Consider the following 14,779-nt stretch of genomic DNA (forward strand, 5'->3'; position numbering starts at 1 on the left):
GGCCATCTGTCGCTAATACAAGTTTATGAGAAAAAACGGATCCAGCGGCATTAGTCGCCAGATCCGTTTTATTCAAAATTCGACGGTTTGTGACTGATAGAAATAAACCGATGTGTGAAAGGGGCCTTACACTCCAGCAGTGGGGGCTGTGAGGTTGATACCACTTCCCCTCACTCTGACTGTCCCACCCTCTGAGATTTTGGCCAGGTCCAGCCCCTCTCGCCCCCAGGATGGACCCTGCTGCAGGCTGACATCACACACCGACCTACAGTCAGGCTCTTGTGGTGACTGTATAGCCTGCTGAGCTATGCCCTCGGGTGGGAGGTGCAGTCACGTGACGAGCTCCCAGCGCAGGAGCTGCGACCCCACTACGGACTATTCACCACAGACACGACCTCCAGTGACCGCCCTGCCGGCCAGGCCAGCAGCAGCAGAGTGCAGAGCCGCGCCGTGCTCCCACTCACCCCTCACAGCGGCACCTCCCTCACTGACTGACAGACACTAGCTCCAGCACTCGGACCATGCTCCAAGGCACCGCCCCCCTCAGCTTCCTATTGGTCGCCATCATGCGAGCAGCGGCTGAGAGCTCTGGGGGCGGGGCTGTGAGGTGAACGCTCTGAGGTAACCCGGATCACACCACTCCACATGCGGAGGGGCGGGCTCGGAGTGAATGGGCTGACCCTGCGCTCACACGCTGTATGTGTATGCGGCCTCCTGCGTTTTCATTCATTGGCTGCTGTGCTGCGGCAGAAGACGCGGATCTGACTGCAGGTGAGTTTGTGGCGGCTGGAAGGGGAGTGCTGTCCGCACGTATGAACAGTGACATACACTGCCTGTCCTCCGACACACTGACACTGCCTGTCCTCCCACACACTGCCTGTCCTCCCACACACTGACACTGCCTGTCCTCCGACACACTGACACTGCCTGTCCTCCCACACACTGACACTGCCTGTCCTCCCATACACTGCCTGTCCTCCCACACACTGACACTGCCTGTCCTCCCACACACTGACACTGCCTGTCCTCCCACACACTGACACTGCCTGTCCTCCCACACACTGACACTGCCTGTCCTCCGACACACTGACACTGCCTGTCCTCCCACACACTGACACTGCCTGTCCTCCGACACACTGACACTGCCTGTCCTCCGACACACTGACACTGCCTGTCCTCCGACACACTGACACTGCCTGTCCTCCCACACACTGACACTGCCTGTCCTCCCACACACTGACACTGCCTGTCCTCCGACACACTGACACTGCCTGTCCTCCGACACACTGACACTGCCTGTCCTCCCACACACTGACACTGCCTGTCCTCCCACACACTGACACTGCCTGTCCTCCGACACACTGACACTGCCTGTCCTCCCACACACTGACACTGCCTGTCCTCCGACACACTGACACTGCCTGTCCTCCCACACACTGACACTGCCTGTCCTCCCACACACTGACACTGCCTGTCCTCCCACACACTGACACTGCCTGTCCTCCCATACACTGCCTGTCCTCCCACACACTGACACTGCCTGTCCTCCCACACACTGACACTGCCTGTCCTCCCATACACTGCCTGTCCTCCCACACACTGACACTGCCTGTCCTCCCACACACTGCCTGTCCTCCCACACACTGACACTGCCTGTCCTCCCACACACTGACACTGCCTGTCCTCCCACACACTGACACTGCCTGTCCTCCGACACACTGACACTGCCTGTCCTCCCACACACTGACACTGCCTGTCCTCCGGCTCCGACACACTGACACTGCCTGTCCTCCCACACACTGACACTGCCTGTCCTCCCACACACTGCCTGTCCTCCCACACACTGACACTGCCTGTCCTCCCACACACTGACACTGCCTGTCCTCCCACACACTGACACTGCCTGTCCTCCCACACACTGACACTGCCTGTCCTCCCACACACTGACACTGCCTGTCCTCCCACACACTGACACTGCCTGTCCTCCCACACACTGACACTGCCTGTCCTCCGACACACTGACACTGCCTGTCCTCCCACACACTGACACTGCCTGTCCTCCCATACACTGCCTGTCCTCCCACACACTGACACTGCCTGTCCTCCCACACACTGACACTGCCTGTCCTCCCACACACTGACACTGCCTGTCCTCCCACACACTGACACTGCCTGTCCTCCGACACACTGACACTGCCTGTCCTCCCACACACTGACACTGCCTGTCCTCCCACACACTGACACTGCCTGTCCTCCGACACACTGACACTGCCTGTCCTCCCACACACTGACACTGCCTGTCCTCCGGCTCCGACACACTGACACTGCCTGTCCTCCCACACACTGACACTGCCTGTCCTCCCACACACTGCCTGTCCTCCCACACACTGACACTGCCTGTCCTCCCACACACTGACACTGCCTGTCCTCCCACACACTGACACTGCCTGTCCTCCCACACACTGACACTGCCTGTCCTCCCACACACTGACACTGCCTGTCCTCCGACACACTGACAGTGCCTGTCCTCCGACACACTGACACTGCCTGTCCTCCCACACACTGCCTGTCCTCCCACACACTGACACTGCCTGTCCTCCCACACACTGACACTGCCTGTCCTCCCACACACTGACACTGCCTGTCCTCCCACACACTGCCTGTCCTCCCACACACTGACACTGCCTGTCCTCCCACACACTGACACTGCCTGTCCTCCCACACACTGACACTGCCTGTCCTCCCACACACGGGCACACGGTGACAGCTTCTCCTCCAGCAGTCTCGCCATATTCTGCAGGTGGAGCTGAACATCATTGATGCTGCCTAGTAAACAGGAACTCCATCCCCCATGTCTCCTGTTGGGGGTGATCACAGAGAGCACTGGGCTCCCCCCCCCCCCCCCTCCCCGATCACTAGCCCCTGCAGTCAGGGGTCTCCCAGGTGATGTGTCTGATGGGGTCTCTCTGCAGTCTCCCTGGTAATTATTGCTCCACATTCCCATTTGTCTCCTAATCCACACATGTAGCTCAGTGTTAGCATGTTCTATTATATAAGCAGCTGCCCCCGACGTCTGATTCTTTGGGCGCCCGGTCTGTACAGGTCAGAGACTACTAAAATGTGGATTTCTTTCTCACTTTCTGAAGTTACTGTCCCATTGACATTATTGATTTGGCTGTCTGTCAGGTTGTCCAATACTTTACTGTAAGATCAGATGTGACTAGGGGCTCGCTGCGCTGCATCTCTGTGGTCAGATGTGACTAGGGGCTCTGGGTGCTGGATCTCTGTGGTCAGATGTGACTAGGGGCTCTGGGTGCTGGATCTCTGTGGTCAGATGTGACTAGGGGCTTGCAATGCTGCATCTTTGTTGTCAGATGTGACTAGGGGCTCTGGGTGCTGGATCTCTGTGGACAGATGTGTCTAGGGGCTCGCAGTGCTGGATCTCTGGGGTCAGATGTGACTAGGGGCTCGCAGTGCTGGATCTCTGGGGTCAGATGTGACTAGGGGCTCGCAGCGCTGGATCTCTGGGGTCAGATGTGACTAGGGGCTCTGGGTGCTGGATCTCTGTGGTCAGATGTGACTAGGGGCTTGCAATGCTGCATCTTTGTTGTCAGATGTGACTAGGGGCTCTGGGTGCTGGATCTCTGTGGACAGATGTGTCTAGGGGCTCGCAGTGCTGGATCTCTGTGGTCAGATGGGACTAGGGGCTCGCAGCGCTGGATCTCTGTGGTCAGATGTGATTAGGGGCTCGCGATGCTGGATCTCTGTGGTCACATGTGACTAGGGGCTCGCAGCGCTGCATCTTTGTTGTCAGATGTGACTAGGGGCTCGCAGCACTGGATCTCTGGGGTCAGATGTGACTAGGGGCTCGCAGCGCTGCATCTTTGTTGTCAGATGTGACTAGGGGCTCGCAGTGCTGGATCTCTGGGGTCAGATGTGATTAGGGGCTTGCAATGCTGCATCTTTGTTGTCAGATGTGACTAGGGGCTCTGGGTGCTGGATCTCTGTGGACAGATGTGTCTAGGGGCTCGCAGTGCTGGATCTCTGTGGTCAGATGTGATTAGGGGCTCGCGATGCTGGATCTCTGTGGTCACATGTGACTAGGGGCTCGCAGCGCTGCATCTTTGTTGTCAGATGTGACTAGGGGCTCGCAGCACTGGATCTCTGGGGTCAGATGTGACTAGGGGCTCGCAGCGCTGCATCTTTGTTGTCAGATGTGACTAGGGGCTCGCAGCGCTGGATCTCTGGGGTCAGATGTGACTAGGGGCTCGCAGCGCTGGATCTCTGGGGTCAGATGTGACTAGGGGCTCGCAGCGCTGGATCTCTGGGGTCAGATGTGACTAGGGGCTCGCAGCACTGGATCTCTGGGGTCAGATGTGACTAGGGGCTCGCAGCGCTGCATCTTTGTGGTCAGATGTGACTAGGGGCTCGCAGTGCTGGATCTCTGGGGTCAGATGTGACTAGGGGCTTGCAATGCTGCATCTTTGTTGTCAGATGTGACTAGGGGCTCTGGGTGCTGGATCTCTGTGGACAGATGTGTCTAGGGGCTCGCAGTGCTGGATCTCTGTGGTCAGATGGGACTAGGGGCTCGCAGCGCTGGATCTCTGTGGTCAGATGTGATTAGGGGCTCGCGATGCTGGATCTCTGTGGTCACATGTGACTAGGGGCTCGCAGCGCTGCATCTTTGTTGTCAGATGTGACTAGGGGCTCGCAGCACTGGATCTCTGGGGTCAGATGTGACTAGGGGCTCGCAGCGCTGGATCTCTGGGGTCAGATGTGACTAGGGGCTCGCAGCACTGGATCTCTGGGGTCAGATGTGACTAGGGGCTCGCAGCGCTGGATCTCTGGGGTCAGATGTGACTAGGGGCTCGCAGCGCTGGATCTCTGGGGTCAGATGTGACTAGGGGCTCGCAGCGCTGGATCTCTGGGGTCAGATGTGACTAGGGGCTCGCAGCACTGGATCTCTGGGGTCAGATGTGACTAGGGGCTCGCAGCGCTGGATCTCTGGGGTCAGATGTGACTGGAGGGTTGTCTTACTGGATCTTTATTAGTGCCAGCTCAGTGGTTGCAGTTGGTCCGGAGATGCTAATGTTATGTTGAGAAGTGGATACTGGGAAGTGACAGCAGTCCCTGGTTTCCTTATGAAAGAGTGTAGTGATTTGGCATTGAGTAGCATTGGACACATGAACATAATGCAGCAGCAGAGACATGCTATTGCCTGTCAGTGATTTCACTATTTTATTGGTGCTAAATGAAACACTGAGTTTGAGTGTGGAAAATCTATAGCATAATACACTTATTACAATTAATGATAGATATTTTACATTACGTTTTCTGCATGTAAATTGACCTGGGCTCCATGTCAGTTCTTTCTCTGGCCTTTTTCATGTACCGTATGCAGATTTGCTGCGGATATATTGTAGAAAATCGGAATCCTCCTCTCCATGTGCAGATACCCTTTGTGACTCTTCTTAGTGAACCGCTATTTTGTGATATGTGATGTTCTAACGTCTACTTTATTTTTTGTTAGTTGTTGTCACTTGTAAACAAATGTCGATTTTGTTTTCTGAAATTTAGGATCCCATGTTCCAACAATAGAGGCTATTTGTGTTTCACCATAGACCACATAATAGACAAAACCGTGCCATCGGCAGTTAGCTTCTATCTTAATTCATCGTTGACATTAAAGGATGGAGAATTTACAGCTTTTTCCTTACTGAAGCCACTTGGACATTATTAGTATTTTGTTAAACTATCTTAAGTTGTTGTTTTAAAATTGAAAACTTTGTTTTAAAATAATTGTTTTGATATAAAGGATTTATACCCCTATTACAATGATTTGGCCATCGTTTGTTGATCAGTGTTTGATCTTACTGCTGGAACATCTGTGGTCACATACAGTATACCTGCTGTTTGTGTAATGGCAGTACGGGAAAAGAGGCAAAAAAGCCTGTGATGGAGGTCCTGGAGGTATCATCCTCACTGCTCATACTTTCTATATATCACAACAATATGCCTCTTTAACAGGCTTCTAGTATACTTATCCTCTAAAGCTGCCTACCACACTGAGAGCCTGGTTACTGTGAGGAAACAACATTTTATTCCTCCTGGCATCCTCCGGCTTTCAGTCATAGAGGTGTGTCAGCTTGGTTTCAAGCCGTCTCTGTACTGATACTCTGCATAGAATAGTGACTGAAACCATGACAGAGCCACCTCTTTGACTAAAAGAGCACGTCTGCTGGGGAGAATGAAGTTAATTTGCTCCCAGCAGCGGGGCTCTTAGTGTGGTGGCCAAACGGTGTCCAAACACTATTATCCTGCAGATTACCCCCATATCTCTACGATAATAGCATTATTTTACATGACCGTTTCCTTTTAAGCAACCAAGGATGATGGGTAGGTCTAAAAAAACCTCAAGAGACCTCGCGGGCAAGGTCCTCTCCTCCTGTATCAGTCGGTGACTCGTTTTGTTCAAGATTACTGTACTTGTTTTTTGTTATGAAAACCGGAGGAAAACTGAGTATAAAGGGTTAAGAACAAAATACTTTATTAATAAATCCGTCAAGTGACAAACAGTACAAAAGTTTAAAAGCAAGGACAGGATGTATGGACGATCCCCAGCACCATCAACATCCCATAAATGCAGGAAAATACTCAAAGGCAATACACTGACTCTCCATATAATGAGCACATGCAGCGACCAAATGGTTTACATAGACATAGTAGATACACTGGAGCAGCGCTTACCAAAAGGATATAAGGTAGGGTAATAGAGCTGGATAGGCTGGTGGTACCGGGATGGATCATAAAGACGCCCCAACGTACGTTTCGCCTCTTTGGTATACAGCTTTTTCAAGGGGATACCGCCATATCTCAGCAAGGACCTTTTATAGCCATATAACATCACATGGGGCCGGTCACATGTTGTGGCTCGGCCAATAGTATTTGGCGTCAGCGGCGCATGCGCACCACAGTCCGCAGGTCCTGCTCCGGCCAACGGCGTCAAGCGCAGACGCGCGGCGACAAGACGTCATCGCGCACGCGCTAGAGGCCAGAAAGACGCCGCAACCAAGGGAGGAAACCGCGGAAGCAGAGCGCATGCGCACAGCCAGGTAACCATAGCAAACAGAAATGCATGTATGCCGGAGTACAATATCCACAACAGGGAGAAAAAAAGTCCAATGAAGTAAATTCTATGGATTCAAAGTAGATCTCTGGGTGAAATTCACAACAAGTAGTCTTCCTGTGGATGTGATGCTTCAGCACAACATATGTTATTGTCAATGCATAGAGTTCAGGCCAGATAATAACATGACTGGAAGCCGTTATAGGCATATTTGGGTCCGTGCCTTGAGATTTACTAAAGATATAAGGAGAAATCACACAGAAATTAAAAACAATATAAAAAAACAAAGACAAAAAAAGATCCATATCAGGATCCCAGGGGAACAAGATCATACGAAAATGGGGACGATTTCATGACCTTATGGAAAAGTGTAGAATCACAGAAATGAAGCAAAACTTAATGACTCATTTAACCCATTGGGCACCATTGTATTGAGGCGTACTATCCAACTTGCCTCTCGTTGGGCCAAAAGTTTTTTATAGTTCCCACCCCTCACGCCCAGGTGTAGGCTTTCGATCCCCCTGACCCGGAGGGACCCCCGCGTCACAATCATGGAAAATCCTGAAGTGGTGCGGAATCGTCTTCAGTCCAGAAGGGTCAACCACCGCTCTGGCCGCGCCAATGTCCCGAACGTGCTCACGCACCCCAACCCTGAACTCCCGAGATGTAAGGCCTATATAGACCTTAGGACAAGCACATGTGGCATAATAGATGACATTCGTCGTGCCACAAGTAATGTGCTGTCTAATTTGAAATTGTTTCAGGCCATCAGAGGTTTCAAACGTAGAGGTGCGTAGGACATTGGCGCATGCCAGGCAGTGGCCACACTGAAAGCAGCCCAAGGGGGGGCCCGGGTGCCAAAAATGTTATTTATAGGTGGAATATAGTGACTCCTGACTAATAGATTGCCAATATTTGGTGCCCTTCTGGCAGTCATAGCAGGAAAGTCACCTAAACTGGCCCCCAGGGCGGGCTCGGTCTTCAAGATAGACCAATGTTTGTTCAGAATGCCCCTGATGTTAGACCATTCATGGTTATAGGTACCAATAAACCTGATGGTATCCTTCTCACCTCCTTTGTTGTGTCTCTTGGTTGCATATAGCAGGTCACCACGCCGAGTTTTCCTTGCTCTATCAAATCCACGCTTGATGCACCTGCGGCTGTAGCCGCGTGCCTCAAAGCGGGATTGCAAATCTGCAGCTTGATTATAAAATTTCTGGTCAGTCGAGCAGATCCGTCTTACTCCTAGGAACTGTCCGACCGGGACAGCTCTGATGGTGGCAGGATTATGAGCCGAATCAGCACGAATCAAGGAATTGACAGAAGTTGGCTTACGAAAGACATCAGTCTGGATACATCGAACATTGTCGAGTTCCAGTGTGATGTCCAAAACGTCAATCCTAATCCGGTTATGTTGGTAAGTCAATCTAATATTGTACTGATTCGTGTTCAATCTAAGCATAAAATCCTCGAGCTGCTGTGAAGTCCCCGCCCACATGAAAAAAATATCATCAATGTAACGAAGCCAGCACAGCACATGGTCGGCGGCCCCCGCGCCCTCGTCGCCAAATAAGAATCTCTCCCAGTACCCCAGGAAGAGATTAGCATACGAGGGCGCACAGGCTGCACCCAAGGCTGTGCCACACTTCTGTAAATAAAAGACGTCTTTAAAGACAAAAAAATTATGGGTGAGGACAAAACACAGCAGCTCGAGGATCAATTCACACACAGAGCTGTCCAGGTCGGAGGTCCCCAAGAAAAAACGGACCGCATCTAGACCATGTGTATGATCTATACTGGTATATAGTCTGGATGTCGGCGGTGACCAGCAACACATGTTGATCCACCGAGACACCGTCGACCCTCGTAAGGATGTCCGTAGTGTCACGCACATACGATGATAAATTCTCTACCAAAGGTTTTAAAAAGTAGTCAATAAATTTGCATATGGGGTCGGATAGACCCTCAATGCCGGACACTATGGGACGCTCAGGAGGGTCGACGGCGTCTTTGTGGATCTTAGGCAGGAGGTAGAAGGTTGGAGTCTTGGGGGACCTGACCATCAACCCCTCCAACATCCTTTTGTCAATAATGCCCTCCTCGTGGGCTCGTACTATAATTTGTTGCAACTGAGATGAGAATGAGGTCACTGGATTATACGACAGTTTTGTATACGTATTAGTATCCTTCAACTGTCGGAAGGCTTCTTTTTCGTATTTATGACATGGCCAGATCACGATATTTCCCCCCTTATCCGCTGGTTTATAAACCACGTCCTTATAAGATTGCAATTCATTCGAGGCCTGCCGTTGCCGTTGAGTCAAGTTGTCAAATTTACGTCTAGTTGACAGTTTTTTGAGATCTTCTGTCACCAACCTGGTGAGGATCTCAACGGCAGGACATAAGGAGAAGGGGGGAAACCTCGTAGATCTGGGCATGACTGTTGCTGGAAACCTACCTGGATGAAACGTAGTCTGTTCATCAAGGAGGTCCTGAAGATTTTGCAGTGCCTCCTTCTCCATCTCAGTCAACGTTTCATTAGTCGATGCCTCCTTATAGTGTAATTTCTTTAAAATGAGCTTCCGAGAGAACAAATGTAAGTCTTTTAATGCTAGAAAATAATTAAAGGAGTTAGTGGGGGAGAAGGTCAGGCCCCTCCCAAGAACATCCAATTGAGCATCCGAAAAAACACGAGATGACAAATTATGTACCTGCAGCCCGCCCTGGGATCCAGACACAGGCCTCCCCCCTTGAGGGCCCTTTTGTTTGGCAGCCTGTCGGGTGACTACCCCCTTCGTGGGTGGGTCCAGAGTGGTCGTCTCACCAGAGGGCTGTGGGTGGGATGTACGTCTCTCATATGATGCATATGATTTGCTCGAGGTGGATCTTGACCGAGAGTGCGAAAAGGGTCTATCACGGGGGCGAGACCTATCATTAGGTCCACGCCATCTGTATACATGGCTATTCAGCCTATCATTTGCATCTCTTTTAAATTTCTTGGTCTTGATAGTCTGTATATCATTGACCCACTTCTGTAACTCTGCATCAATATCATCATTAAATTTTTTCAGAGTCTCTACAGTCATATCTTTCCTGAGAGTGAGTTGCAAGGCCTCCATTTCTGTTTCAATATCATTCAAATTTTTGGAATCTATTTCTTTTAATAGTTCCATGTGGCCCCTAGAGCAGGTGTTTGAGCATTCCTCCCATCTGGCTTTAATCTCCTCATCCAAAATTGGAAATGAGGGAAACACCTGCACTCTGAGGCCACGAGGGATGAGCCCCTCCTCCAAATACTTTTCCAAGAAGGCCTTATTCCACCATACTCTCGTACGTTTGCATAGAAGTTCTTTAAATCGAGCCATAGTTTCCTTAAGGTCATTATTCACCCCATTAGCTCCCCCATTACCATCATCCTTGACCGTTTGATTGATTTGGGCACGCCAAATCGAATCTTGTGCCCTGTAGTCCATGGAAGACCAGCAAAATACTGTGGAAAACACAGTTACAATTAATAACATCAGAATGCCAGAGACCCACATAATGACTATGTCATACGTAAATTGCGCTAGACAATGTTTTTTTGTTTTTTGTTATGTATACCCCTTTTCACATGTAAAGTGCCATGGAATAAATGTCGCTATAATAATAAGTATATGATTTTCACAGTCTGTATATTTAAAAATCTACTCTATTTTCCTTCATCTCTTTCTCTATTTCATATTATTCCTGCAGAATTCTTTCAGAAACTGTTGACTGCTCCAGCTACTCTGCTGTAAGTAATACCATTTTTTTTTTTGCAAAAACTTACACCAAACTCAAAAAGGATTTTCACTGTAAATGTAATGTCTGGAAGGATAACCTAGAGGCCACAAGTTTGGACACACCTTCTCATTTCAAGATTTTTCTGTATTTTCATGACTATGAAAATTCTACATTCGCACTGAAGGCATCAAAACTGTGAATTAACACATGTGGAATTATATAGTTAACAAAAAAGTGTGAAACAACTGAAAATATGTCTAAAGAGAATGCCAAGAGTGTGCAAAGCAGACATCAAAGCCAAAGGTGGCTACTTTGAAGAACCTAGAATATAAGACATAATTTAGGTTGTATCGCACTTTTTTGTTAAGTATATAATTCCACATGTGTTAATTCATAGTTTTGATGCCTTCAGTGTGAATGTACAATTTTCATAGTCATGAAAATACAGAAAATCTTTAAATGAGAAGGTGTGTCAAAACTTTTGGTCTGTACTGTATGTGCACCTCTTGCACTATTTAAGATGGTAAGGTGCTTCTCCAGACATTTTTTTCCCTATTACTTCAGATATGTGTGTGATGTAGTGTGAGTGTATTAAAATACTTAGATTGATGTTTTCTCTGATTTCTCGTACCGCTCTGGTCCTCTTCTGACTCCTCTTCAGATCTGACGGCTCACTCGGTGTTCACTGTGTGCAGCTATAGCTGTGTTTGTGAGCCAGCTAGTCTGACCTGAAGTCACGTGGTCCAGAAGAGGACCAGCACGCTGCTGAAAATCAGGTAAAACTGCCATCGGTAAGTATTTTGATACACGTTCACTATGTTACATACATATTTACAGAGGACTAGGGGAAAAATTCTAGGAGAGTATCTTTCATTTACATTGTCCCTGATTTTTTTTTTTCCCTTTTAATCCATCCCGCAGAAAAATGGACGAAGCTAAACCTAACTTGAAAATATTGGATTTGAATAACCATTCCCGCTTCATCATTGGGTCTGTATCGGAGGACAACTCTGAAGATGAAATTAGTTCCATGGTTAAAATTGACCTTCTAGAAGACAAGGAGCGATCTTCTTCCCCAGCTTCTATATCCTCTGACACTATTTCTGACATGGGCTTATCTAGCTTTCAAGAAAATCTTGCATTGCAAATGCGGTAAGTGGACTTTCCAACGCTTTTTGTTGCCGTTATGGGCACATTGGTAGAATAAGCTGTACTTTGGCTTTGGAATAACCATCCTAGTTTTATCTCACTACTGTGGATTCTGAATTCTGGTAGGAAAGTGTCATGTCAAATCATACGGTGATGGTAAATATCTGTGTGTCATTAAAGAGAGACGTCTTCTTGGAATGACGCCTCTACTGGTTAATTATATATATATATATATATATATATAATCACCGCTCACACAGGGTTAATGGCAGCGGCAACGGACCGCGTTATGCCGCGGGTAACTCACTCCGTTACCTCCGCTATTAACCCTGTGTGACCAAGTTTTTGCTATTGATGCTGCCTATGCAGCGTCCATAGTAAAAACTTGTAATGTTAAAAATAATAAAAAAAATAACAAATCATTATATACTCATCTTTCGCGACGCTCCGGTGACCTCCGGCAGCTTCCAATGCCAAGGATGGTATGGGAGAAGGACCTGTCATGACGTCACGGTCATGTGACCGGGACGTCATCACAGGGCCTGCGCGAGAACGACCTGCCGTGACGTCACGGTCATGTGACCGCGACGTCATCACAGGCCCTGCTCGCCTGCGCGAGAAGGACCTGCCATGACGTCACGGTCATGCGACCGCGACGTCATTACAGGGCCTGCGCGAGAACGACCTGCCGTGACGTCACGGTCATGTGACCGCGACTTCATCACAGGTCCTGCGCGCCTGCGCGAGAAGGACCTGCCATGACGTCACGGTCATGTGACCGAACTACAAGGGGCCCTCGGAAGGTGAGTATATGTTTATTTTTTAACCTGTGACATACGTGGCTGGCCAATATACTACGTGACTGGCCAATATACTACGTGGCTGGGCAATATACTACGTGGCTCTGTACTGTATACTACGGTACTGTGCAATATACTACGTGGCTCTGTGCTGTATACTATGTCACTAGCCAATATACTATGTGACTGGGCAATATACTACGTGGCTGGGCAATATACTACGTCCCTGGGCAATATACTACGTAACTGGGCAATATACTATGTGGCTAGGCAATATACTACGTCACTGGGCAATATACTACGTGGCTGGACAATATACTACGTGGCTGGACAATATACTACGTGGCTGGGCAATATACTACGTGGCTCTGTACTGTATACTACGTCGCTGTGCAATATACTACGTGGCTCTGTGCTGTATACTATGTCACTGGCCAATATGCTACGTAACTGGGCAATATTCTACGTGGCTGGGCAATATACTATGTGGCTGGGCAATATACTACGTGGCTGGACAATATACTACGTGGCTGGGCAATATACTACGTGGCTGGGCAATATACTACGTGGCTGGGCAATATACTACGTAACTGGACAATATACTACGTGGCTGGGCAATATACTGCGTGGCTGGACAATATACTACGTGGCTGGGCAATATACTACGTGGCTGGGCAATATACTACGTAACTGGGCAATATACTACGTGGCTGGGCAATATACTACGTAACTGGGCAATATACTACGTGGCTGGGCAATATACTACGTGGCGCTGGGCAATATACTACGTGGCTCTGTGCTGTATACTACGTAACTGGGCAATATACTACGTGGCTGGGCAATATACTACGTGACTGGGCAATATGCTACGTGACTGGGCAATATGCTACGTGGCTGGGCAATATACTACGTGGTTGGGCAATATACTACGTGACTGTGCAATATACTACGTGGACATGCATAATCTAGAATACCCGATGCGTTAGAATCGGGCCAACATCAAGTATATATATATTTACAAATGCTTTTGGAATCAAGGGCTCTTCATCCAGGCACTATAAAACTCAGGTGTTTGCTATAAATGGAAAAGCAATGAAGGTACAAGCCTAGAAGTTCAGATATTTGGGGTCAGACAGTGGCACATGTGTGAATTCTGTCCATGCAATGGGTCATAAATACATGCGCTTGATTGAGTTATTACATCAGTGCCTGGAAGTCTTATCTGCTTCTATTCCCAGATTTATTTTCTGTCATTCTTAAAATTACTTTCTGTCAGCCCTAAAACTGAAATTGAACTATTTAGATATTTATATAATTTTTTTTTTTTTTTTTACAAAAAAGCTAAAACCATTTTATTACAGCCAAGCACCTGTATACACAGTGTCAGGTTGTTAAGTGGCACCTTAGCATATAGAAGAAAGAAAGCAGCGGACAAAAAATATGAGATCAAAAGGACAAAAATAAATGAATAAAAAATATATGAAGTAATAAATATCACCACAAAATTGTGTGTTAATGTCCCAGTGGAGAAATATATATATATATATATATACAATATGTATAAAAGACCGCTACTTAGAAGATGAATGGCAGACCATTCGGTGATTTGGAACAAAAGAAAAATCCCTACGTATGGAAATAAACTCGTATATAGAAAAAATAAATAAAATAAAATAATTAATGATAAAGACCAAAACAATATAATAACAAACAAGTGTAGTATGATAAAATGCCTTTATTATAAATATATGTACGGTATATATACTGGGCAAAGAATGGCAACAGCAGAAGTGTGCCTGTAACTGGAGGAAAAAGTATACAAAACAAAATATACAGCAAAATAGCAATAATAAAACCGGACGCAAAAAAAAAAGGAGGCAAGGTACGTGTAAGAAACAGCTAATACAAAATATATAAATATATAAGAGACAATTGTCAT

At 48.0% G+C, this 14,779-nt stretch overlaps 1 protein-coding gene across 2 annotated transcripts in view; it reads left to right on the top strand.

Moving 5' to 3' along the window:
• The first annotated feature begins 644 nt into the window (after window positions 1–644).
• ACACA (acetyl-CoA carboxylase alpha) overlaps window positions 645–14,779 on the top strand; it is a 575,142-nt gene continuing 561,007 nt past the window's right edge. For both annotated transcript variants that reach the window (XM_069756397.1, XM_069756396.1), the window contains exons 1-3: window positions 645–771; window positions 10,862–10,901; window positions 11,813–12,043. In XM_069756397.1, coding sequence (XP_069612498.1) covers window positions 699–771; window positions 10,862–10,901; window positions 11,813–12,043 — 344 coding nt within the window. In that variant the 5' untranslated portion in view covers window positions 645–698. The remainder of the gene's footprint in view (window positions 772–10,861; window positions 10,902–11,812; window positions 12,044–14,779) is intronic.

Source organism: Ranitomeya imitator, chromosome 3 (assembly GCF_032444005.1).
Source record: "Ranitomeya imitator isolate aRanImi1 chromosome 3, aRanImi1.pri, whole genome shotgun sequence".
Lineage (NCBI taxonomy): Eukaryota > Metazoa > Chordata > Amphibia > Anura > Dendrobatidae > Ranitomeya > Ranitomeya imitator.